The 25,814-nt window shown below is 43.7% G+C and overlaps 1 protein-coding gene across 1 annotated transcript in view; it reads right to left on the bottom strand.

Moving 5' to 3' along the window:
• Positions 1 to 25,814, bottom strand: part of TRABD2B (TraB domain containing 2B) — a 383,471-nt gene that overhangs the window by 135,612 nt on the left and 222,045 nt on the right. The window contains exon 4 of the mRNA XM_039483378.1: positions 19,524 to 19,698. Coding sequence (XP_039339312.1) covers positions 19,524 to 19,698 — 175 coding nt within the window. The remainder of the gene's footprint in view (positions 1 to 19,523; positions 19,699 to 25,814) is intronic.

The following is a 25,814-nucleotide window of genomic DNA, read 5'->3' as shown; positions in this document are numbered from 1 at the left end:
TGCTGAGAGACGTGACTTAAACCAATCCAAAGCAGCGATCTTTATCCCTGCTGAGGTCTGTAGCCATATCAGCAGCCCCTCTTGGTTAACATTATCAAAGGCTGCTGAAGGATCTAAAAGAATCAGCACTGATACTCGATCTTTGCCCATCCCCAGCAGGAGAACATCACCTACGAAAGCTCATGCTCCAATACATCTGATAGTCTATAAGGTGCCACAGGACTCTTAGTTGCTTTTTACAGGTCAGAATAGTCTCTGTGCCACACATAGATCTAAAACCAGACTGAGAGGGGTCAACTCTGAAGATTTTGGACGGTGCTAGAAATGATCTTGATTCATTGTTTGCAATCATTTGCCAAATAGTTTATGCAAGCAAATTTCAGCCTACAGGTTTTCTGCAAGCTCTTCACGCCAACTTTATGCTATTTGTTATTCTTGATGTGTGATTGATGATGTGTCACATGGTATTGTTTCGGGTTCCTGATTGGAAGATGGAAACTTTTTTTTTTCTAAATAGTAGAAAAGTAATTGGTGAGTGAAAACTCTTGCTCATACACTAGAATCTTTGTTCATCTGAGAATACGCATGGCTATTCTTCAAAGCTATTCACAAAGAGCAAGTAATAAGGAATTTTGCCCCTTGTGATTCTTATGCATGGACCATCCTCCCAGAATTAATTTGTCACCCACTGCCTCCTTCTCCAGATCTTTTTACAGGATTCATTTCCATCCATCACTTACAGGAAACAAGCCCAACCAATGAAGGGGGTTCAGCCTGGGATAACTGGATTTATTTAAAATTCAAAAATAAAACAAATAATCCCAGGCACTTGGAACCTTCCAGTTTGGCATTAGCTAAACTACAGAACCATGTAATCTTGGTTTTGGTGCTCTGTTCCTCTCCCTCTCCTGCCCCAGCTATTGTATATCACATGGTCTTCCTGTGTCTTGTCTCAAATTAGCACCCGATTCTAAACTGAAGGGTCTGTTTGCATGTGAATACAAGGATGGCTGAACCTGGTGATATTCTGAAAAAAAGGGAGCTCTCAGCCATGCCTGTAGCTTCATACTGACTCAGCAGACATTCCAGACGTCAAAGGGATACAGAGTGACAATCCTGAAGCCTTGTCCTATTGCTAACTACAGCCAAGCAACATATTTTCAGTAAATAATAAATTCAATAAAAAATTCATTTTTTGGGGCATGTGAGAGAGAGCTGGGCAACAGCAGCTGAGCCAGTAATCTGGTCACTGCAGTTCCAATTAAACACTGCGGCACAGACCTGGTTAAGAAGGTGGGTGGAGGAGAGGTGGAATGCTAGTTAATCCAGGGGTTCTTAAACTGGGTCAGGACCCCTGTAATAAGCTTGTGAGGTTATTACAGGGGGGGTTGCGAGCTGTCAGCCTACACCCCAAACCCTGCTTTGCCTCCAGTGTTTATAATGGTGTTAAATACATAAAAAGGTGTTTTTAATATATAAGGGGGTCACCCTCAGAGGCTTGCTTTGTGAAAGGGGTCACCAGTACAAAAGTCTGAGAACCCCTGAGACGAGCCATTAGACAGAGGATACAAAAAGGCACAGGAAGGAAGTAGAAGGGGGAAGCAGCCAGAGAGATTTGCATGAGGAGCTGAAGAATCCCTAAGACTGAAGGAATAAGGCTGTATGATATACAAGGGTGATGGGAATCAACATTGTAAATATACCACACCGGCTGAAAAGGTCTCTGAGCTGTTCGTGGACTTGAGCAGAGGAAGAATCGAGTGGGCCCTGCCACAGGGCACCAATACTATTTGTGAATTTAAGTCAAATTCAGGAAATAGTTTCAGTTGGAAAAAAAAGTTGAAATGGTTCATTCTTGTTCTTTCCAAACATTTGTGTCAACTTTTTGTTCCAAAATGTTTCATTTCGAGCATTTTGAAAAATAAACTATTTGACTTTTCATTTCAAAATGGTATTTTGTTTAAAAATTTAGCTATTAAAAAAATCAAACAATAAAACAAGTAACACACTCAAAAATAACCCAAAATAAAATGGAAAAATAATTGTTTTGGGTCCAACACAATATTTCATTCAAACCAAATCAGCTTTTCCCCCCCAGATTCTTCAGTTTAGCCCCAAATTAAAAAATCAATTATTTGCTCAGCTCTAATGATTACAGAATGCAAATATGGCTGAACTGAACAGAATTCTTACAAACATTCACCATCATGTTTTTGCAGAATTCAGCAAGACATCCCTGCAAAGTGAGCTCCAGATGAGATCTTCAGATTAAGACTGAATGCCTTTGTGGAAGATGTGCGTTAGCTAAACATGTCCTTCGGCTCAATACAGTAACTGTATGCAATTCTATGGCCTGTGACATACAGCAGGTCATTCTAGATGATCTAATGATCCCTTCTGGCCTTAAAAACTATGAATCTATGAAATAGTCTCCTGCTTTTTAATGGATTGAAAGAATCTTTTGTCAAATGCTTATAACCATCTGAAGTATTATTAATGATTATTACTATGACATATATTTAGAACCCAGTAAGCATAAAAGTGCAAAAGTAAAGGAAATTGATCCTGGAATCTGTAAAGATATAAAAGGGGAAACTGACAAAACACCATTCTCCGTAAGATGAATGTATTTGTTTAAGACATTTTGGTTAGCAGCAGAGGGAGGAGGCAGTGTTCAGGTTTGAAGTTTTACAAATATTTTAAGTAGACTTTTAATTGACCCAGTTTGACATTAAAAGCACTTTTTAAACTCTTGATATTGTAGCCATTTAAGATAAGTGGTAATAAATACAGATTAATTGTAACCCATGAAATGAAATATTCGTGCTCTGGCAGGCTTCTGAAAAGCCCCTTTGTGCTCTGGTGAGGTGCCAGCTCACATGCTAGGGTTAGGTTAACAGAATCTCCTGTCAAGCTCACTGAGCTTTTTGGTAGCTCATGCTGTGACCAACGGCAAAGACAACAAACTTTGGGCGAAGGCAAACAGCATGATTGGCAGGTTTAAAGAAAAACAAAACTGTTATAAGGAAGGGTTCCCATTTGACATGCAAGCCATAGGAATAAAATGCAGGGCAATACACAGTCTTTTCTTGTGCAGGCTGAAAGGCCTCTGAAAATGTAAGTTCAGGAAGATGCTGTGTAAGATGCACAGAAATGCTACAGGCTTAGCATGGTCTGTGAAGTGGGATCTTGTCTAGTGGTTCCATTTGAAGCCCTTTTCTCTGCTACTGTTTTTAATTCCATTCCCCACCCCCACCCCCAAAGTCTTATGTACAATAAAACAAGTTGCCTCCAAAAACTGCAAAGAAACTGTGGGCCTGATTCTCTTCTCACTTACACTGCTGGATCCAATGGATTTACTCCTGATTTACACCAACACAAGTCGGAGAGAATCAGGTATTCCAGACGCCAAGAAATTTTTGTTTTCGACCTCTTCCTCCCTGCTCCCAGATGAACTAAACACATAACCATCCATGGTGAAAAGAAACACGATACCTGTCTCGCTTCAGTGTGAAAGGAGTCTATTTTATTTATACAGCTCAGAAGGCCAGGCTTGGGACCGAGTCACTGCCTGCACTCCAGAGGTAGTTCTCCCACCCTGCAGATGACAAGTGAGGAAAGATGGAAAAACTTTACACTTCTGCAAGTCCATGTCCATCTGTTCTGGGCCGTCGTAAAGATGGAAAGAATTTAACTCCTTGAGCTGTCACTCTTTACATTTCTATAATCGCAACTCTTCCACCTCAAAATACATACAGTCCGTAAAATCATGAATGGGCTGAGACAGATCATGGCACAGCAGTTAGGATTAGCTGGGAAGATTTTGTCCAGAGAGCTCAGACTGAGCTTTCCAGGACTGGTGGCAGAGTGCGACTGTAATCCACACACCTTCTGGGTGGGTGTTCTGTACCATCTAGTGGCACCGAGACCACTTAGAGAGAGAGATAAAATGAGTCTGCTCTACAGCCAGCTGGCTTTTAGCTCATGTGGTATTGGCTCATGTACTAAGCTCCAGAGGCCCCAGGTTCAATCCCGCCCGCTGACGACTAGGGTCTGTCGGTGTTACACTGTACTGGTGGAAGCTCCTTGTCTTTGGATCTCGGTCACTTCCAATGGCCAGATTTGGTGTTTGCCAAGGCCAGATGAAAGGAACGGTCTTCGGTCTTGCTTTTGCCTAATATCTTTCTCCCAACCCGCTAATACGAAGGCAGCATAGCTGTGGAGGCTTTCCTAGGGGCAGCATGGTTTCAGTAGCTCTTGGTATGCGAAACGTGTCCATGGTCACAGTAGCAAGGATGAAACTAAAACCCTGGATTCTTGATTCCCAAGCTCCTCCTCTCTCTGACCAGTTACCATGGTCTCTAGATGTCAGATACAGGGTTTCAGGAAATTTGCAGGGGGTGGGGGGAATAAATTCCAAAAAGGACTCAGGTGCCTTTGAAAATCTAAACCAGAGGAATTAGGTGCCTAATTCCCACTGAATTTCAACCTCCATTATCTGCTACTCAGATCCTATTGTATGAAACCAAATTTTCAGTTGGAACTAGACTGGAATGCTTAGTGAGGATAACCTCAGAGAAATTTCTCTGTATCTCAAGAACCTCAAGTGAAAAATGTAAAAATGATCAGGAATTCTATGTAAAGACTGGGATTTAGTGCAGAATTTCTCATTGCATAGAGCAGTATTACTTATTTTTTTCTCCAAATACCTTTGATATGTAAATAAGATTTTCAGATCACTAACCTCACTATTTTCAGTATTCAAGGTACTTCCTGTAGTAAGTGTAAGGAAGTACAAGGCCATGCTGCAGTTACTGAGGTTAACATCTTTTTAGACACAAGTTGTACATTTTTCAGTACAGTGTCTGGAGTCTTAAAAAATCATGGATATTTCAGTTTTCCTCCAGGGATGGATCCAAATTCAAACTGTACCAAAGTTCAAGGATGTTCAGATGACAGCTGGTCAGAAATTCTCTAGTGGAATGTTTTTCAGCTCATGGCTTCTTGGCAGCATCGGGTCATAGGGCTTGCATGGTCTGTGGCAGCCAGCCCAACAGACTGCTCCTGAGCTAAGGACCTGAGGGCTTTCCTTTTCACGGAGAATTTTATATTTTTGGTGGTTTCTTCCAACTTGGAACAAAACCAAATTTCAAATTTTTTAACTTCTCCACCAAATGGAATAACCTGTCTCCACCCAGCCCTAGTTCAGACCCAGGTGTTGCAGTAGGTCCATCACATCCAGAGGAGGCAGAGCTGAGAGGCAGAGCTGGACCTGAACTTCTCCCAAGTTTGGATTGGGGATTTGCATCTTTAGCTTTCACCATGAGGATTTCATACAACACGCCTTAGCACTTTTGCACAGGCCTTACCGGTGAACAGTGGCAGAAGTTCATTTTTTTAAATATCTACAGGAGATTAGGCGTTAGAATTTCTGACATTTCTTCTTGCTACAGCTGGTTGATGTTCTAATTATTTCCCTGATGACTCTAAGTAATTCTACCCTTGCTTTACATTTCTGACATTTAAATATGTTCTTGACAATTCTCTTCTCATTTCATAGAGGAAATAATGCCGGAGGGCAGATTCAATAGACTAAGGGCTGGTCTACACTAAGGGGAAAAATCAATATAAGATACGCAACTTCAGCTACGTGAATAACGTAGCTGAAGTCGAAGTATCTTATATCGATAACTTACCCGTCCTCACGCGCGTGATCGATGTCCGCTCTCTCTCATGTCGACGACGCCCACCGCGTTCGCGCGGTGGAGTTCGAATCGAAAGCGAAAAAGCGGATCGGATATATCGCGCGATGATGAGACGATATATACGAAATCGATAAATCTCGATCACCGCACGATGTCGGTAGTAGTTAGGTACCTTATAAAGAGAAGGAGGGTGCTGTTGCTTTTCAGCAATGTCAGAGAAATTATCTAGATCAGGGAATCTTACTCACAAGTCAGAATTGAAGTCAAGAGCAAAACTACCCTTGATTTCAATGGGAAGAAGATTTGGTCCCATATCTATAAGCACTTTTCAACAAGGTTTCTCTCATGTTATTTCTGGCCCAGTCATAGCCAGGAAATACTGGAATTCTCACAAGAATCCCAGTTTTAATGAGATTTACAGCTGAAATTTCTGGACCAACAATGATTCCCTAAGAATCCATCCAACTTACAAGCAAACTTCTTGAGGTTCTCCTGCTGCTACCCAGGTGCACAAATCACCCACCTCCAATAATCAGTGCATCTCATCTAAGTGATCAAGGAGGCCATTAGCGCATCTCTATGGTTCTCACAGCAAAGTTAGGGCTTGATTCTGAACCAGATGGAGCCTTAAAATCGCACAGCAACAGTACACAACAATTTAGGACCAGAACTGAAGAATGCTGCATCCAGTTGAAATTAAAAGGTGGAATTTCATTGTGTAGAACATATTCATGACACTGGGGCTAACCACTTCTATTGTGAAATGTGCCACTGGCTATTTATGGCCCACAACTTCTCTGGCTGGCCCTTGGTTTAACATCTCAGGAAGCCAAGCTTAGTTGTTTAGATTGTTAAATATAAATATTGGAGATGGATGAAAATAATATTCATGAATAATTTTCCTGTTGAAGGAGGGAAGAGTTATCTATTGTTGCAGTGTGGCCCAGTGGATCACACACTAGAAGACAGATAAGGAGCCCTCAATTGTATTCCCAGCTCTGGTCTGCTGTGTGACTTTGAGCAAGTCACTTCACTCACTTCACCTCTCTGTGCCTCAATTTCCCCATCTGTAAAATGGGGCTAATGGTATTGACCTCCTTTTTAAAGCATTCTGCAATCCAATGATGAAAAATGCTATATGGCCCTGTGTTACAACCTGGGCCAGTCCCCCCGTGGGTGGTCACCAGTCTGTTGTAAGTGGACCCAACCATTGGGTCCAACCAGGGGCGGCTCTAGCTTTTTTGCCGCCCCAAGCATGGCAGGCAGGCTGCCTTTGGCGGCTTGCCTGCGGGAGGTCCCCGGTCCCGTGGATTCAGTGGCTTGCCTGCAGGAGGTCCACCGGTCCATGGCTTTGGTGTACCCGCTGCCGAATTGCCGCTGAATCCGTGGGACCGGCGGACCTCCTGCAGGCAAGCCGCCGAAGGCAGCCTGATTGCAGCCCTTGCAGGGACCAGCAGGGCGCCCCCCATGGCTTGCCGCCCTAGGCACGTGCTTGGAGCGCCACTGGATCCAACATGCCTTAAGCCAACTGGGTCTGAGCTGAGTCTAGTCACAGACTAAATACGCCCAGTTCCCTCAGCCTCCCCTCATAAGTCATGTGCCCCAGCCCCCTGATCATTTTCGTTGCCCTCCCCTAGACTCTCTCCAATTTGTCCACATCATTTCTGTAGTGGGGGCCCCCAAAAACTGGACACAGTACTCCAGATGTGGCCTCACCAGTGCTGAATAGAGGGGAATGATCACGTCCCTCGATCTGCTGGCAATGCTCCTACTAATGCAGCCCAATATGCTGTTAGCCTTCTTGGCAACAAGGGCACACTGCTGACTCATATCCAGCTTCTCATCCACTGTAATCCCCAGGTCCTTTTCTGCAGAACTGCTGCTTAGCCAGTCGGTCTCCAGCCTGTAGCAGTGCATGGGATTCTTCCGTCCTAAGTGCACTTGTCCTTGTTGAACCTCATCAGATTTATTTTAGCCCAATCCTCCAATCTGTCTAGGTCCCTCTGTATCCTATCTCTACCCTCCAGCACATCTACCTCTCCCCACAGCTTAGTGTCATTTGCGAACTTGCTGAGGGTGCAATCCATCCCATCATTCAGATCATTAATGAAGATGTTGAATATAACTGGCCCCAGGACCGACCCTTGGGGGCACTTCGCTTGATACCAGCTGCCAACTAGACATTGAGCCGTTGATCACTACCCATTGAGCCACCTTATAGTCTATTTATCCAATCCATACTTCTTTAAGTTGCTGGCAGAAATACTGAGGGAGACCGTATCAAAAGCTTTGCTAAAGTGAAGGTATATCACGTCCACCACTTCCCCTCATCCACAGAGCCAGTTATCTCATCATAGAAGGTGGTCAGGTTGGACTGCAAATATGGCAGGAGACCAGCTTGGCTTAACAGAGAAACTTCGGTGAGCTTAAACGGAAGCTTAAAAGAAGTGGAAACATAAACAGATGACTAGGGTATAACAATATTGCTTGAGCATGCAGGGGTGTAATCAGGACGGCCAAAGCACAATTGGAGTTGCAGCTAGCAAGGCATGTGAAGGGTAACAAGAAAGGTTTCTACAGGTATGTTAGCAACAAGAAGAATGTCAGGGAAAGTGTGGGCCCCTTACTGAATGGGGGAGGCAACCTAGTGACAGATCATGTGGAAAAAGCTGAAGTGCTCAATGATTTTTTTGCCTCAGTTCTTCCCAGACCAGGTCAGCTCCCAGACTGCTGCGCGGGCCAGCACAATATGGAGCGGAGGTGAGCAGCCCTCAGCTCCAAATACAGAAGTCAAACTACGCCTATGACGACATCTGCTGCTGAAGTAAATGAGTTGCGTTCTGCCCTGAGCCTCTTAGAGGTGCAGCACAAACCTCACAGCCCAGGGGAGGGCAGCAAGTCTCCATTGCAGGCTTCTGATTCTCAGCTGCTGTGGGAGCTTGGTGAGGTGTCCAGCATAACAGACCCCACTGGGAGGCTGCCTGTCTTACAGCAGCCTGTCACCAGCTGCCTCTGGGCAGCAGCGCCACCCAAAATGCCCTCAGCCATGCCTCCTACCCTGGAGCTTGCAGCATGGCTCTCAGCACCTCAGCTGTGGAGCCTCTACCAGCCTTTTATGATACCTCAAAAGCCTGCGAGGACCTCGGCGGAGGGCAGAATCCCTCACACCAACACACCTTAATATTGGTCAAGTCAGTAAGGCCACTGACGTGGACTCCTACCTTCTTTACACCGGTGTGCACCCATTCGCACCAGTGTGCTTCCATTGACTCCAATGGAACTCTCATAGGAGCCAATAAAGGGGTCACAATCTATCCCTTAGTAGCTCTGTGCCTCAGTTTTCCCATCTGTGAGTCAATGGGTCTAATAGTATTACTATTTCACAGGTCTGGGAGACTCTTCATTTAACACTTGTAAAGCGCTTTGAGATGCCTACAGCCGAAGTCAGTATATTGTATGTCAGATTTTGCTTCCTTCAGAACAGGTAGTAGTCAGAATTAAAGTTGGACAATAGAACTTGGCACAGATGTAATAATAAATTTGATGCAATACGATTCTGTCAGGGATCTCAAGCTGCTGACATTAACGTATGAGTTTTTAAAACCAAAGATTCACCCGAGAACAGACACACTCTCATTCATCACGCAGAACATTAAACTACGTCATGCAAAATATGTGCGGTGTGGTTTGTAAGGGATTTCTTAAAGCAAAATTGCAATGCAATGTAGAAGTTATTCAGGTCAATACTTCTAATCCCAAGGAATCTAGGAATGTGACTAGCAAGGCTGCTCAGGGAGCACAAAGGAGCCAGCATCTGGCCGTAGCTGGCCAGCAAAGAATTCTCTGGATGGACAGAAATTTTCAACTGGCATAAAACCGGCAGAACCAATTCTTGTGCCAGTTTTTTCCCAACCAATCCCCAGTGTCAGTGGCATGTTGTGGAGAAGGAGCACTGCAGGAAACATCCTTAGATGTAATTAATCATTGCAGTTTTCCTTTAACAAATGAGGTACTGTAGCTGGGTTTTTCTGCTATTTATCCTCTCTGACTCAGGCTTGCTCTCTGTGCAGATGCAGCTTCAGAGGAATATGTATATATTTTCAGAGGCTTCCCTGTGATATAAGATCAATGTATAATAAAAGTTCCTTGTGTTTTTAAAAGGCTGGATTTACACTTGAGTTATACCTGATTTACCCCAGAATAGCTGAGATGCGAATCAGACCCTGCATTTTTAATAAAGACCTTTAAATGTAACTGAAAAGATTTCAGACAAAATTAGCATTTGTTTTTTAAAGGTAAATGACATTTTGCCTTAAAAAAACCCACAACAGTTCAACTTTCTACAAGCATCTGTGTGCCCCAATAAACACACACACGGGGGATTCTAGCATCTGCAAACCATTAATTCGCCCTTTTCTCCTCGTTTGTAGGTTTGCCAAGCTCAGACCCAGAGTCGCCAATTTCTTGCTCTGTAGAGACAACTCTGCAATGAGCTGAGATGGTGATGTCAGTAGCACCACTAACTAGCGGTGGAGCAGGGAGCCATACTCCAGGGAGCGTCTCTTTATTCCCTGCTGTTTGGTGGTTTTCCCTCTATATTTTTCTAACTTTTTTTTTTTTTTAAATATTCTGCAGGGGATAAAAGCAGGATAATGAAAACCGGAAAGAAATGTGGAGCTCTGGAAGGAAAGGCCCAGATTTCCAGCAAGTCTGATTCCTCCTGCGCACAAATGTGAATGCAATTTTATGCCTAATTTGCATGCAAACTTACATCAGTTGTGACTGCCAGTCACCCATCTGGTCATTTACATGTACAATGACTGTAAATCCACAATATTGCATGTATATTTGGATGTGTGTCCTTTCTGAAAAAGCAGTCCCCAAATAAACCTATTTTAACCCCATTGACAGATTCCATATGGGTGCCAGGTGCTAATAACTTCCTAAAATTCTCCCTTTTCTTCTTTTTTTTTTCTTTCAGTTGGATACATCATCCTTCATTTCCTTCCCAAACGATTGACTATTGCCACCGTTTGCTGTACAATAGCTGCCATGTTTGACCTCAGAGATGGCTGTTTCTTTAGCAGTGGGGGAAATGCTTCCTATATGAGGTTTGTAAGGCACTCTGAGATCCTGTGAACTGAAGGAGGCAGTGTGAACTAGTGGGTAGAGCACTGGACTCAGACTCAGGGGACTGGATTCTGTTCCTTGCTCTGCCTCTGGACTGCTGGATGAATTTAAGTAAATCACTTCCCCACTTTGTACAACGGGGATAATGATTTTGACCTCCTTGTAAAGTAATTAGAGATCTATTATGAAAAGCACTGAAGAGCCAGGTGCCATTATGATGATGAAAGGGAACATAAGAGATGTGCAGGATGAGTATAGGACGAGGAATTAGGATTTTCTACATTCTAATCCCAACTCTGATACTGATTTCTTCTAGACAAGCTTTTAAAATCTAGGTCTCAATTTCCCCATCAGTAAAACGGAGATAATCATATTTATTTACCTTCTATGGCTGATGTAAGTATGAATCAGCTACTGTTTGCAAAGGACTTTGAAGATGACAACTGATGAATTCTATTAATGTAATTGTAAAAGTTATGATGGCCATTGTTATTAATGATGCCACCAGTCCAATTCATGCTAGAACAATTTCAGTAGAGTGGGAGGATGATGATAGTATGATTTCAATTTTGTGGACCTATAGAAAGTACAAAGTAGATTAACAATATCCTTTGCGTGTGCTGAAATTCCCTGCAATCATTTGGGCCCACAGATATCTACATTAGATAGGCCAAAGTCTCAAACTTGGGCGCCTAAGGTTAGCCACCCAAACCTATAGTGAAGCAGCTGATTCATAGTGGCCTGATTTTCAGCACTTGCAACATCCACATACTTCAGTAGGAGTTGTGGTTGCTCAGTCTGAAAAACAAGCCACTTACATAGCTGCCTAGTTATGGATGCTCCTCTTTGACTTCAGGTCAGTCACTGCTTCAGTGGGACATCTTTCTTTTAGGCAGAAAAATCCTGTCTTGTACTCTGAGGATACGGCTATTATTAAACTCTGTGAACTGAAACTGCTTCTGAACTTCAGAGGTGATAAATACAGCTATCACCCTCCTAGCACCCCCCTCCCCCCAAGACAGAGCTCCATTTAAATAAAGAGAGGCAGAAATGAACACGAGAAAGTAAAACATCCTAAGGAAAATATCATTCAAGTTAACTGCAGACATAAATTTATCCATCTGTTATCATAAGTGTTACTTGAAAATTACTTGTCCATAAAAATGAAATAAACCAGAAGTAATTTTTTCTTAAACATTGATTTTATGTGTATATTCTTAGTTGCCAAAATATTAACTCTTTTTAACAGCCCATGTGCTCTTGGCTGCTTCTCTGTTTCTTGACTGTAAAAGGCCCTTCACAAATGCCCCGTGTATTTTAGCTCTTAGGTGCTTTGCTGTTGCACTACGTCAATCATCTCAGGCTCCTGAGGATGGGACCTTCAAGCAAAGACCAGCTTGGCTTCAACGTTCTTCCTTTAATCCCATTGATTTCACCGCAAAAGCAAGTGATCAAGGTTGTGACCTGGAACAATGAATACTGTATCGTATGCTGGAGCACACTTACAATGAGCATAGATACAGCAAGACTCATTGGGTAGATTAAGCCCTGGAAGGACAGGTTTCGATTTTGAAGAATTTAGCATGTTTCAAAGCTGGGTCTCCCTTTCTCCACATCCATAGTGCTATCTTTTTCTTGGGGAGGGCAAGGAATAGAAAGAAGAAGGGGAGGGTTGCGCAAATGTTCAGTTGCAACAGGTGGGTTTTATAAAGATGGAGAATGAAAGTCCTGACCTGTTCCAGGGCATTGCAAACGTGAGAACTGTGTATAGAGTAGGTTGGAAATCACCCCACCCCCCAAATATTTTGGCAGCGTACCGAAAATGTCAATTCAGACATGCCAAAACATGTCATTTCAACATCTCTTATCGACACACGATGTTTGGACAGCATCGGCGGATAAACTGAGACCACTTCTGCAAACGTGGATCTAAGCAGCTCACTCAAGGTCATGCCTCAAGTCAATGGCAGAGTTGGGAAGAAACCCCAGCAGGACTCCTAATTCTCAGTCATCTGTGCTTGTCAAGTTCTATTGACCAGAGATTTTCCTGCTTTCACCACTGTGTACCTGGGCACTTTCAGCACCCCAACCTGAGTCTTGGGTGTAGGGCTTGGCTACACTTGCAAGTTACAGCGCATTAAAGCAGCCCTGGGTGCCCTAACTCACTACCCGTCCACGCTGACAAGCCACGCAGAGCGCTCTGACTCCAGGGCTCAGCGAGAAGATTAACACTTGGTGCTCATTGGCTGAAATGCCCAGGCGTCATTGTGAATGAGGTGTTGCATTACTGCGCTCTGATCAGCCTCCAGAAATGTCCCATAATCCCCTTAAGTGAATTGGCCACTCTTGTCATTGTTTTGGAATCACTGCAAGCATGTCAACATGCCAGGGTTTCTCAAACACGCTTGTACCCATTGGCCCAGAGCAGCGATCCGTGGCCACTGGGAGCTGCGATCAGCCGGACTTGTGGACGGGGCAGTTAAACACAACCGCCTGGCCCGCCAAGGGCTTTCCCTACACAAGTGACGACCCCTGTTTGAGAAACCCTGTGATATGCCCTTTGAAAGCCGTTTCTGACAGCTGGCACGGTTATCTGCTCCGAGACAAAGCAACCATTACTGTGGAATGCTCTGTGTGTGAGAGAGAGAGGCAGGGAGGTGGGGAGGGGTGTCTGTTGTTGTCTGAACTTACAAGACAGCATGCTGACATGCTCTCAGCCCCCACAAAACCCCACTCTCCCCCCACATACACACAACACCCTCCCTGTCATACTCCACCCCGTCCCCCATCTGAAAAGCATGTTGCAGCCACTTGCATGCTGGGATAGCTACCACAATGCACTGCTCTCTGTGGCCGTTGCAAGAGCTGCTAATGTGGCCATGCCAGTGCGCAAGCAGCGGTCAGTGTGGACAGACTGCAGCGCTTTCCCCACTGCGCTCTACGAAGGCTGGTTTAACTGAAAGTGCTCTACATCTGCAAGTGTAGCAAGGCCCTTTATCAGGGGGTCAGAATTTAGAACATTTCCCCCCCAATAGATTTTCGTTAGAGCTGCCCTCATCAGAATTTTACTTTTAGGCTGTGGAGCATCATGGGAAAATGCAGTGCATTATATTGTGGGGAAGGTTATAAGACAGCGGATGGGTTGAGAATGAATGAAATTGTATATCAGCCAAAATGAGGTTGTAACATTGCAACTCCATAATATAGAAGAGTGGTTGACATAGGCATGTACGGCCAGGTTGAAGCAGTTAATTACTATTCTGTATTGATAGTAATACACAGCTACACTGACCCTGTGAGAGTCATAATGCCTCTCACATGAGCTAACCAAGTTGTAGGAGAGCAATCTCCCTACCCCACCCTTTAAGAAGGTATAGTGTGCATGTCTCTCCGTCGCTGGCCAGCTGTGCCTGCCATTTCATGGGCTAACAAGGACAGTGGCTGTCTCAACCTCATTTGGGATGGTTTGCACCCCAAGCAGTGCTAAGGATGTGTCTACACTGGAGCTGGGGGTGTAATTTTCCAGCTCTGGTAGACAGCCCAGTGCTTGCTTTGATTGAACGAGAGTGCTAAAAATAGCAGTGTAGGCAGAACTTCATGGACGAGCCAGAGGGGCTAACTGCCCTGAGTTCAATCCCATCTGAACCCCCCGGGATGGTTAGCTCGTGCCCCCACCCACACCACTGGGGCTATACCGCTATTGTTAACACAGGAAATGACACCTTCCAGCTCTAATGTAGACATGATCCATAGTAGTCAGCAACCCCTGCACTAAGGGGAGAGTAGGGAGTGAAACAGGGCTGAGCCCATGCACAAGGGAGGAAAGGTTGATGGAGAGAAAGGCTTCTTTGTGCCTTCCTGCACCTGCGCACCCAAGCAACTACTAGTCACAATCTGGCCCATAGTAATATTTTTTAGTGATAAGGGAAATTCCATATTAAGAAGAGTGGGCCCTACACTGCCATGAGGTTTTATCCCAGTAGGAATTTCAGCCAGTCCAAACCCACAACATTCACTAATCAAACCCTTTGCTGCCAGCAGTTGGGATTTTCCAGAACTAACCGCTAGCTCAGTCGTGCTGGGATTCTGCATTAGTGGTTAGCCAGCATAATGTCTCCTTGTGTGACAGCTACAGTCAACATGGCCCTCAGTCTGTCAACTCCATAACATCTATGGTCACCATGACCTTTCCCCCATCATATTTTGATTCTAAACAACGATATATTTTCTTACAGGCGTCTATAAAAATCTGGCTGCCATAATCACTGAAAGGGGTACGTTGAACTCGACCAGATTGTAATTTATGAGGACATCTGCATACTGTGCTGGTATAGTCATGCACGTTATGCAAATCTACTGCTCTGCAAGAGAAACTATCCTTCCACTCAATCATGATCCTAAATTAGTCTCAGGAATGGGCATGCAACTGACAGGCTGCTGAAACTTCAAGAACTACATTTAGCAAAACTCACTGGGCCCCTAAGCAAAACGGCATAAGCTAACTTTGTGCAACCTTGCTAAAACAAATCAAATGCCAGTCCTTGTGATTTTATCATACTTCTCATGGTATATGGCATGTTTTTAAAGCCTGAGCTCCTGGAGCCATGGGAAAATGTGAGAAATTCAATTCTCTCTCTCTCTCTTTTAAAAGATACATTTCAATCTTTCATGGGTATAGAGAAAATGTTGAAAACATGACCTGTATGCACCCTAAAGCTCAGGAATCAGAAGGCAAATAAAAAGAACTCAAGATGTATTTAGGAAAACAAACCATGATTTTTAAGCCAAGCTCATGATTTTTTGGGAGTTGGCAATATTGCAAAGACAACTGTATTTGAATCATAAAGGAAAATGAACTCATGGGTCAAAACCACAGCAATATTCTGGCATGGAAGAATCAATCATCTCCCGACCACTTAGAGCATAAAGATGGAATAGACCTGGGAATAGTGAAAGACTCTGGGCTATCTTTAAAAACAGAGATCTCAGGAACATCAGAGAATATTAAAGATCTCAGTGCCAAACTGAATATTAAAGTGCAAGGGGGTGAAAATGATCAAAAGAAAAATGCAGGTCAAATATAAGGGAGAAAAAATGCTCACAGTGATGCCTATTGGATTGTAAAACAGTCTCTCTGAGGAAAATGGTGGAAGCTGCACTGCTTGAAGCACTGAAAACTAGATTGGACAGAAGATGAAAGGATGATGAGCTGCAGAGGCTTACCAAGGAAGGATGGACAAAACGGCTGAATAAAGTAGGTCTCTTACAATTTTGCTTTCTACAGTTCAATGGTATCTGAGTAGAAGCTGGGATGGGATGCACCATAGCCTCCTGGGAACCCATTCTGAGATTATCAGAATTTCTGAACTGGCCACATGGCATCACCATTACTCCAGAAAAGTAATAGCTGACTATGCATTTTTTTCTGGCAGGTAAATAGTGGTTGGGAAATAATCTGGTGCCAGAATAGCTTGAGTGTCCTGATAATCCATTCAGATTCCCTCCACGCCTACCTTCAACTAGACATGAAGAAAGTGAATTCATTTCTTGGGCAAGAAATTCAGAAAGACACACAGGCTGAGCACCACAATGAATCACCTGTTGCCCAATGTGTGCAGGAGAGGGTCAGTGTTTGTTTCATTTTAAAAACTCAAGATGAGCCAAAACCAGAACCTCAAATACAGCCCTCCAGGAATTTCAGGAAGGACGTGTGATGATTTAGACCCAACTCATGGATCTGAACTCACCTGTAGTGTTTTATTTCCAGATGGTATCCAAAACTGAAAGGGGACTACTTGCCCATTTGGATGAAATCCCATGAGAAGAATTCCAGAACAACTTGGCCAAAGTCTCCTGAGAAGAGCTGATCTCATGAGATTTCCATCATTTGGGGCCAAAAGCTCAAGAGAACAGTTCTCAAGATGTCACCACCACTGAATCTGAACCTCAGTTACAGACTCTTGTCTGTATTCTGACCCCATGTCTGATCATGTCTAGTTAATATAATTAACTGCATAACATAATTCATAATGAATAATCTAATTACTTAATCTGGTTCCAGATTCCAATCTAAGACCCTCCCTAAGGGCCGTCTCTATTTAAAATGTTTGTCCTCACAGCTGCTCATTTCCTCTTTACAGGATAATTAAACTTTAGTAATCTCACAAGTAGGATGGTGGCACTTCCATGTATTATTGGCCCAACGATGATCTACAGACAATTGCAGGAAGTGACATATCTTTGCTATTAACCACTGAATGCCTCCAAACCACCTCTATCATATTTGAGTCACCTTCGTTGTCAGGCCTGCAACATCTTTATAACAAGAGACAATAGTAATGTCTTTTATCTTCTCTTTGCCATATCTTAGATTATCTACAACAAACTCCTTGGAGGCCAGTTCATTTGTCGCACTATTGAAAAAATGCTGTTCAACAAACAACATCTGTTTTCCATTTAGGGAGACAGAAAGACTTCCTTGTGTTTGTGGTCCACTTGTGCTCCCAGGGCCAAGCACATCAGACCCATCCCAACCTATACAGAGGTGCATAAGTTAGGCCATTTCTATCAGAGAAACATTGGCTCAATGGGCGACAGACAAGGAGAGTCGGTTGGGAATTTTCCATGGTAAAATTTGGTTTTAACATTTTTTTAATTAGTATTAATGTATTTTCCACTGGGACAAATTGAAACAAAATATATTGTTTAAAGTCATTTTGACACCAACCTGCACCTACCTAGGGTGAATCAGGTTGTAGTTGTAGTTCAGGTGCTTCATGCCCCATTATCTCCTATGGGCAGGCTGAACTACACCTCCCATAATACACTGTGACTTCTGCCCAAGCCACATGGTGCATCATGGGAGCTGTACATCAGCCCTGGAGCCAAGCCCTAGAAAGAATAAGGACTTGCAGCATCAGAATTACAACTCCCAAGAGGCACCTTGGGACCGTAGAGAGATATAGTTTAATGGTAAACTTGAAACAAAAAATGTTTCCATTTGGTCGAGCACACCAAAACAAACATTTCCAATATGAAATTTTTCAAAACTTTTTGTTCTGGAGAAAAAAAAACCAGCAAAATAAAAGTTGACCTATTGGACTTTCTCATAGGAAAAAAAATCCAATTTTCATTCAGTTCTGCAAATAATCAATCAAGTGCTGATTACAGTTACCAGAAGCTATGAGCGCAAAAGTTGGGGAGATCCTCTTTTAGGATGGAACATCTTATCTTTTGCAGCATAATAAATTATGTTTCAGTGAGGAGCTAATGTGTTTCCTCTAAAGGAATTGCAAGAATGGAAGCTGACACTTGAATTAAATTAAAAAAAAAACTAAACCAGAATTTTCCCCAAAACTTTTGTATGTATCTGTTCTTTCTGGCTGCAGACAGAACTGGATGCAGAAGCCTAGTGACAAAGGCTGATTTTAACATAGTCAAAACCAGGCAGTAGTGAAAATTTCATGGGGAAACCTGTCTCCTTGCAGAGTTTTTAGCCCAGTTTCTCCAATTAAAGTAGTTTGGATAATCTTCAGATTGTCAAGTTTGTATGTTAAACAAAAGCTCTGAACTTCCATTGTTCAGCCATGACTGCTAGGAAGAGAGGTGTGGCAAGTACCTGTTTGTGTAGTTTTACTTCTACCACTTTTGCTCTGTTAAATAGCTGACATATCGCTTTCAACGTCTCTCTCTCTCTCTCTCCCTAAAAAAGTGAATTTTCCTACCGCAAGAAGAGCTAGGAAAACTCCTGATTTCTAAAGACATGGAAACATCAAGGAATGGGCGAGTAGAGGTGCCAGAGAAAATTCAGTCTAGATGCACTGAGAAAAAAAAATCAAAATGTGTCCATGTCGTAACAATGAATAACAGAAGGTCCGGACCAAATCTTGAAATCCTTCTCAAGCAAAGTTTCCGCTGATGGAAGCTTTGCCTGAGTAAGGATTGCAAGAGTGGCCTTTGCCAACATCCTTTGCAAGAGTCACGCAGTGAGAGGCCAAGTTCCGTCATGGATTACAAATTGACTAAGAGCAAGAAAACACAGAGTAGGAATCAATTATTGGTTTTCAATATGGCAATCGCTAACTGCCTTGAAATCAATGGACTTAAGCACTGGCTTAGCCTTGAAATCAATGGACTTAAGCACTGGCTTAACTTGAAATACATGCTTAATTGGGGCCTTAGAAGTTAGAAAGATAAATGCTTTCACCTTAGAAACGTTTCTACTATGTTAAAAAAAAGAAAGGGGGCAGTGGTGCATATTGTAGCACTCTATCGCAGGCATCTTTACTGTATCGAGTCCCTTTTGGGAGCAAACCGGAGCACGAACACTGAAGATAGCGGCCTTTCAAATCATCGCAGACTAAGTAGCCTGGCATGTATCAAATCTATGAGTAAAGTCCAAGAATGTCCTGACTCAGTCTCTAAGAAATGAGCAGATTTACAATAAGAGGGAAACAATAAGTGAACATATGCTGGCATTTAAAATAAATTGTGTAAATGCAAAGAGTTTATGTTTCAATCCACATCACTGCCAGGTCCTGAAATAGGTCAGGGAGCAAGGACCTTCTGCCCCAAGAGGAAGATTTCTATACTGAAGGCCAAGTTTTACAGTGAAGAACCCTCCCCTCCCCACTGATTTCAATTACATTGTCCACATAAGTAAACAAACAAGGGTATTTTGTTCCATACCTGCTCCAAAGGCAAAGAAGAAACTCTTGTCTGCGTTCTGCTTTAAAAGGGCCATCACTCTTTTCCCCATCCTCTCGTTCCTCTTGTAAATGAGCTCCTGTCGGAAGTAGCTGTCTATCTCCTGAGCCGTCACTTGCTCATGTGGAGGAAGCGTTGTGTTGATGAAGTTAGGGAGCTGCAATGGAAAGAAATACTGCAGTTCAGATACAAAGGCAGACAGAGGGAAACCAGGGGGCTTGGGACGGGAGAACATGAAATAAAGCTTGGGTTGGTTCAGCTAAGCCTCCAAGCATCCAACACCCTATTTTATTCCAAATTAACTGGAATTAACATTGGAATCTTAACCCAAGATTATCTAAGCTGCCCAAACTTCCCGGCACTGCAGACATGGTGTGCAACCCAAGTCAGATTGCAGGAAATTCCACAAGAACATGCCTTTCTAATATTGGCATTTTTACCGGTCTGGGACTGAACTGGGAAGTGCCGAGGAGAATGTGAAACTGGAAAATAAAGAGAAGGACCAAAAATGAACAGAATTTCACTGGATTTCAAAACTGGACTCGTTTTGTGTTTGTTTTGAGTAACTATCTGAGGATGTTGGAGAGGCCAAAAAAAAAAAAAGTTACTGGCTACAAGAGCGAAAGGCACAGCAGCTTCAGATGTCAAGGAAGGGGAAAAGGCCATTGAAGATTCCTATCCCCTGGACTGGGTTTGAGTAAATAATGGCCATTCTGCATTTGGCTCTCCACTGTAAAGGAAAGCCATAAATCAATTGGTTCTACATAAATACTACAAGCCTTTGTATTTCCTTGTATACCAAGATTCCATATTTAATGGGTATCAGAACAATGGAGCTTAGCCAGCGGTGCGGGAGCTTTTAGAAGTTGAATTGGGCAATGAAATGATATCTTGGCAGATCTAAGAATGTCTGAAGGCACAGTACCTAGAAGTTGGAAAAATCTCTCTTTTCAACCCATTGCCCAAAGGAAACGAAGGCTGTATATAAGCATACAGATCCTGATCTGGAATTAGCTAAGATGCCTCCAGAGCAGGTCCATCAGTGCCATATGCAAAATACTGATGCAGGATCGGCTATATCGGATGGTGGACCCTGTCACTCCACCCACTTGGCAAGCCTAGCATTGATGTTGGAGCTAACCTTCCCCACCCGTCCAGGAAATACAAGGACTTAGGGGTTAGGGTTATATGTGATTTTATGAAGTTCTGGCCCAAGCAGAAAGCTAAGTGCATCATATTTCCACCCCACCTGCATAGACCCAACTATAATCCAGCCTAGTAGAATCAAGATACACATTGCCTTGTTAATTGTATTTAATTTTTTGCTCTTGGCTTGTCATTAAACTATCATTTGTTCATCTCTCCCAAGATGCTGGCCTGGCAGATGCCAAAGGGACCCAGATTTTCTCCTCCTAAACTGGAAAGGGTTTGTTGAAGCCAGATCAGTCATTTAAAATCAGGCATTGGGTTTCCTATTCCCTTTCCATTCTCCTCCCAAAGAACAAGAGGAAGGGACACATTTAAGAGTCATCACTGGCAACACCATGCCGGGTCCTTAAGCACATTGTAAATTATTCTATTTTTAATGGCCACCGCACTTAACATGACTGCCCTGTTGCTTGGGAAAGAGAGGGGAGAGGGCGAGGAGAGAAGATAAATGATTGAAGTATGCATAGCTACACACAGTAGTGCAAGCACTCTCCGAGCCTCGACGTCTGCTCCATTAATCATCTACACTTCTTCCAGTATCGCAGTTCCTTTCTACAGTTTGTGACATACGCCATGCCTGGCTCGAAGGAGGCAGCTGCTCCTGCTGATTTATGGAGCCGTTTGCCTCCTTAACCACCAGACAGGGATCAGGAACTCAAGAAACAGTTGCATGCAATTAGCAAGCTGTTAACCGTCGTCGGGAGTTAATTTTTTTTTCAAATTGTTATTGTAAAAGTGCAACCTCAAGAATTCAGCAAGGGGATTGGATGGCCCCCTGTTAAGTGTTCCCTGGAAGGCCCATGAAGACTTTTTGTTTGGATTCAAGATAAAGTAGATATAGCTCCACCTAGTGTGTACTATGCCGCCAACCCCTCTACTGGGTGAGCTGCTAGAAGAGAACAGCCTACTAATACTACTAGCGAAGCAAGTTGCTTCTGTAGCTTTAAACAGTAGTGACAGATGCTGAGAGTCCTGGGTTCGATCCCTGCTGTTGAGCTACACAAGCAGAATTTAGATATTCAGGAAACCCATTGCCAAGCAATATGTGGAGAGAGCGCTCTTTGCAGGAGACAAGGGGAAACTGAGTGTGAAGCCTTTGCAAAGCATTCAGCCTCCTGGAAGTCCTATTGATCTGGGGCTGGGCACCAGAATGGAGTACAGCCCAAGAGCAGGATGGTATGACAGCAATCATTTTGGAATCTGTGATCACACTGGTTTTTTCTGGCCAGCTGAATACAAAGTTGGTACTAAAGGGGAATACAACACTCTTCTTCCAGAGTCAGAGTGTCCACACATGAAGTAGTTAATTCACTTTAAATTCACACCCTACTTTATTCCAGATTAACTTTCATGTGTAGACAAGGGCTTCCCTACATGTGTAGCTCTACCCGGGTGAGCACTCCCAGTCAGAAGGTATGCAAATAAATTTATGCATGTACATAAGAATTTGCACTATTGGGGTTCTGCAGCCATGACTGTGCAACACTGAAGTCAGTGGGAGCTTTAGGAAGGATGGCACAATGGTTAGGACGCAAGCCTGAGACTAAGGCCATGTCTACACTCACAGGCTCACAGAGTCATTACAGCTGTGCCGCTGTATGAGAACTCACGTAGTAGCGTTATGCTGACAGGAAAGCGTCTCCCACCAACATAGCACTGTGCACATGAGCGATTATGCCGGCAGAACTTATGTCGCTCAAGGGGGTTTTATTTCTCCCCTCCCCCTTAGATGACCTGCGCTGAAGTCCCTGCTCCACCACAGACTTCCTGTGTGATTTTGGACAAGTCACTTTGTCTCTTTGTGCCTCAGTTACCCATCTGTACAATGGGAACGACAGAGCTGGCCTGCCTCCCAGAGGTGTTGTGAGGATAAATGTTCTGCAGCAAGATTTAGCCATCGCCTGGATGTGAGGCACTAGAGAGAGGTCTGAGTCAAAGAAGATCCCTAGGTTACAGGCCTGAGTAGAGTGACCAGACAGCAAGTTTGAACAATTGGGACAGGGGGCGGGGGGCAATAGGTACCTATATAAGACAAAGCCCCCAATATCGGGACGGTCCCCATAAAATCTGGACATCTGGTCACCCTAGGCCTGAGTGACAATAAAGATTATCTAGAAATAAGCTGGGTTCTACCACAGCGGTCAGTATAAAAGCCTTCGTGTAAAGCTTCAGAATAGCAGCTTGGTCTCCACATCTGTACTGAGACAGAGGAAGCATGTTACGTTAGCACAACGTCCTGCAGTATCATTATCAGGAAGCAAAACACAGAGAGGGATAATGGCCTAGCTCCTGCCAAGACGGAACTGAGATGTTATAAACACTGAAGTACATTTTTTCACAGGGGTGTTTTGGGTTGATTTTTTTTTTTAATGTTTAGAGGAGTTTTGGGACTGACACAAAGAATCAGAGATTTACCAAACTGACCTGAAAACAATTACCTCAGACACGTGTAAGTGCAGACACGTCAAGCCAAATTCACTGGTGAATAAAACAAAGCAGGCCCAGCCTGTACTTATGGTCTTTTTACAGTCTCCAGTTAGTTGTTTTTTCCTGCCACAATAGAAATGACTACTCCTGAGCTCATCTACCCCTGTAGAACACCACTGACCACAATGGAGCCTCTCTTGATTCACACCAGTGTAAAATCAAAATCAGGCCCAGCAAACACCAGCATGGTGCAATTTTCACTATTGAGACAAGTATCAGAGGGGTAGCTGTGTTAGTCTGGATCTGTAAAAGCAGCAAAGAATCCTGTGGCACCTTATAGACTAACAGACGTTTTGCAGCATGAGCTTTCGTGGGTGAATACCCACTTCGTCAGATGCAAGTAGTGGAAATTTCCAGGGGCAGGTATATATATGCAAGCAAGAAGCAAGCTAGAGATAACGAGGTTAGATCAATCAGGGAGGATGAGGCCCTGTTCTAGCAGTTGAGGTGTGAAAACCAAGGGAGGAGAAACTGGTTCTGTAGTTGGCAAGCCATTCACAGTCTTTGTTTAATCCTGAGCTGATGGTGTCAAATTTGCAGATGAACTGAAGCTCAGCAGTTTCTCTTTGAAGTCTGGTCCTGAAGTTTTTTGGCTGCAGGATGGCCACCTTAAGATCTGCTATTGTGTGGCCAGGGAGGTTGAAGTGTTCTCCTACAGGTTTTTGTATATTGCCATTCCTAATATCTGATTTGTGTCCATTTATTCTTCTCAGTTACCCCCGTGTCAAAACAGAGAAACCCTACTGAAGACATCCCAGTGTCTACGCAAGTGTCATTGCTGCCAATGTATGCACTATGGAGACCATACATTCCCTTTCCTGAGGTGGGCATTATTGGTACAACACTCAAACACAAACCTCAGAATAAGCATTTTCCCCACAGGTCAGGTGGTCCTTAGGGTTTTCCCTGAAGAACCTCGGTCCCAGACTCTAGTTCCCTCTCTCTGCCTCAGAGAGGTTCCTCCAACCCCCTTTATAGCCTGGTTGAAAGCTAACTGAATTCACCTATACTATGGCTCAGCAGTAATCCCACTTCACCTGTAAGTGGGGTTCAAACTCCTGATTCCTACCATTTGGGCACCACACACACACACAAACACAGTAAGGTACAGTACCTGCCCCAAACACTTCACAATCTAAACAGAGAACTCGCGTGGTATCCCCATTTTACAGTCATGGAACTGAGGCAGAGATTGAGATTAGGTGACATGTCCAGTCAGAGAAAGTCAGTGGCAGAACAGAGAATTGATCATGGATCTCCTGAGTGGGGTGGGATGGATAGCTCAGTGGTTTGAGCATTAGCCTGCTAAACCCAGGGTTGTGAGCTCAATCATTGAGGGGGCCACTTAGGGATCTGGGGCAAAATTTAGTACTTGGCCCTGCTAGTGAAGGCAGGGGGCTGGACTCAATGACCTTTCAGGGTCCCTTCCAGCTCTAAGAGACAGGATATCTCCATTAATCAACCACAGGCCATCCTTCCTCAATTAACAGGACATGTCAGAGGAGCCCTGCATCCATAAGCAATATTGCCAAGTCAGCAAGATTAAAAAATCATGAATCAAGCCCTCCAAAATCATATAGATTGGCTTAAGGAGCATGAGATTTTTTTTTTTTTAAAAAGATCGCCACTTTGTATTGGCCTTCTGGGTTTTGAGCCTTTAGACGTCACATTTCCTAGCTTTTCTCTGCAACATAAAGGCTAGACCTGTGCTATATTGAAATCCAGGGCCTTATGCAAAACACCGATTAAAATCACAGGAATTGACAATGCTGCTCAAACAGGATTCTAAAAACCCCAAGGAGAGTTCTAAAGGCTGCCAACCTGTCATAGTATGTAAGATTCAATTTGAGCCCAGCTGAGCTGCTCTCAATTTATACCAGTGTTTTTCAGCAAGAGGCGGACATTTAAGTCATGGTTATCATGGCCTATACAGGGAAGGGAGTCTACTGCTAACAAAGGTCAATGGGGCATTGCTTTTTTACTCCAGTGCTACAAAATATACTACTTGGAGTTGGAAGACACCTGTTCTCCTCTGATTTATGGACATTTCTAACATCTGGCCGAACAATCTATGGTTCCTTTAGCCTGTAATGTGAAGAATTCCAATAGTGCACGCCGAATGGACTGTGAGCATAAGAGCAGCCAAGAGAAGGATAAAGCCGACATGGGATTGTGGTTGCTGAAATGATGACGGTTGCTGACTCAACCGTTTCTGCTCCAGGAGCCATGAGTTTCCTTCCGAAAGGGCCCTCACTAGCCAAGAAAAGAGGCGGCTAATTAATCTGGTATGGCCCAAAGTTGGCAGCTTCCAAACAGATCAACTCCTGGGTTATTATGCAAAATGGAGAAAGAGGAAACCGTAAAGGAGCCATGCACACTGGTGTGCTTGCCCAGGGCACTGATGCAGATTAACGCCCTGCCACCAGCCAAATAAATCCTCCATTTATTAGTGACTTTTAACAGGAAAAATAAAATACCAGAAGCCTAACGGGTATGTGAAAAGATTTTCTAGGCAAAGTGGGAGAAATCAATGCAGTTACTCCTTCATCTCACTCAAAATCTGCTCTCCCTTAAGCA

The sequence above is a fragment of the Mauremys reevesii genome, linkage group 8 (genome assembly GCF_016161935.1).
Source record: "Mauremys reevesii isolate NIE-2019 linkage group 8, ASM1616193v1, whole genome shotgun sequence".
NCBI lineage: Eukaryota > Metazoa > Chordata > Testudines > Geoemydidae > Mauremys > Mauremys reevesii.
Note: the sequence above shows the minus strand (reverse complement) of the source record. Positions and strands in the feature narration are given on the sequence as shown.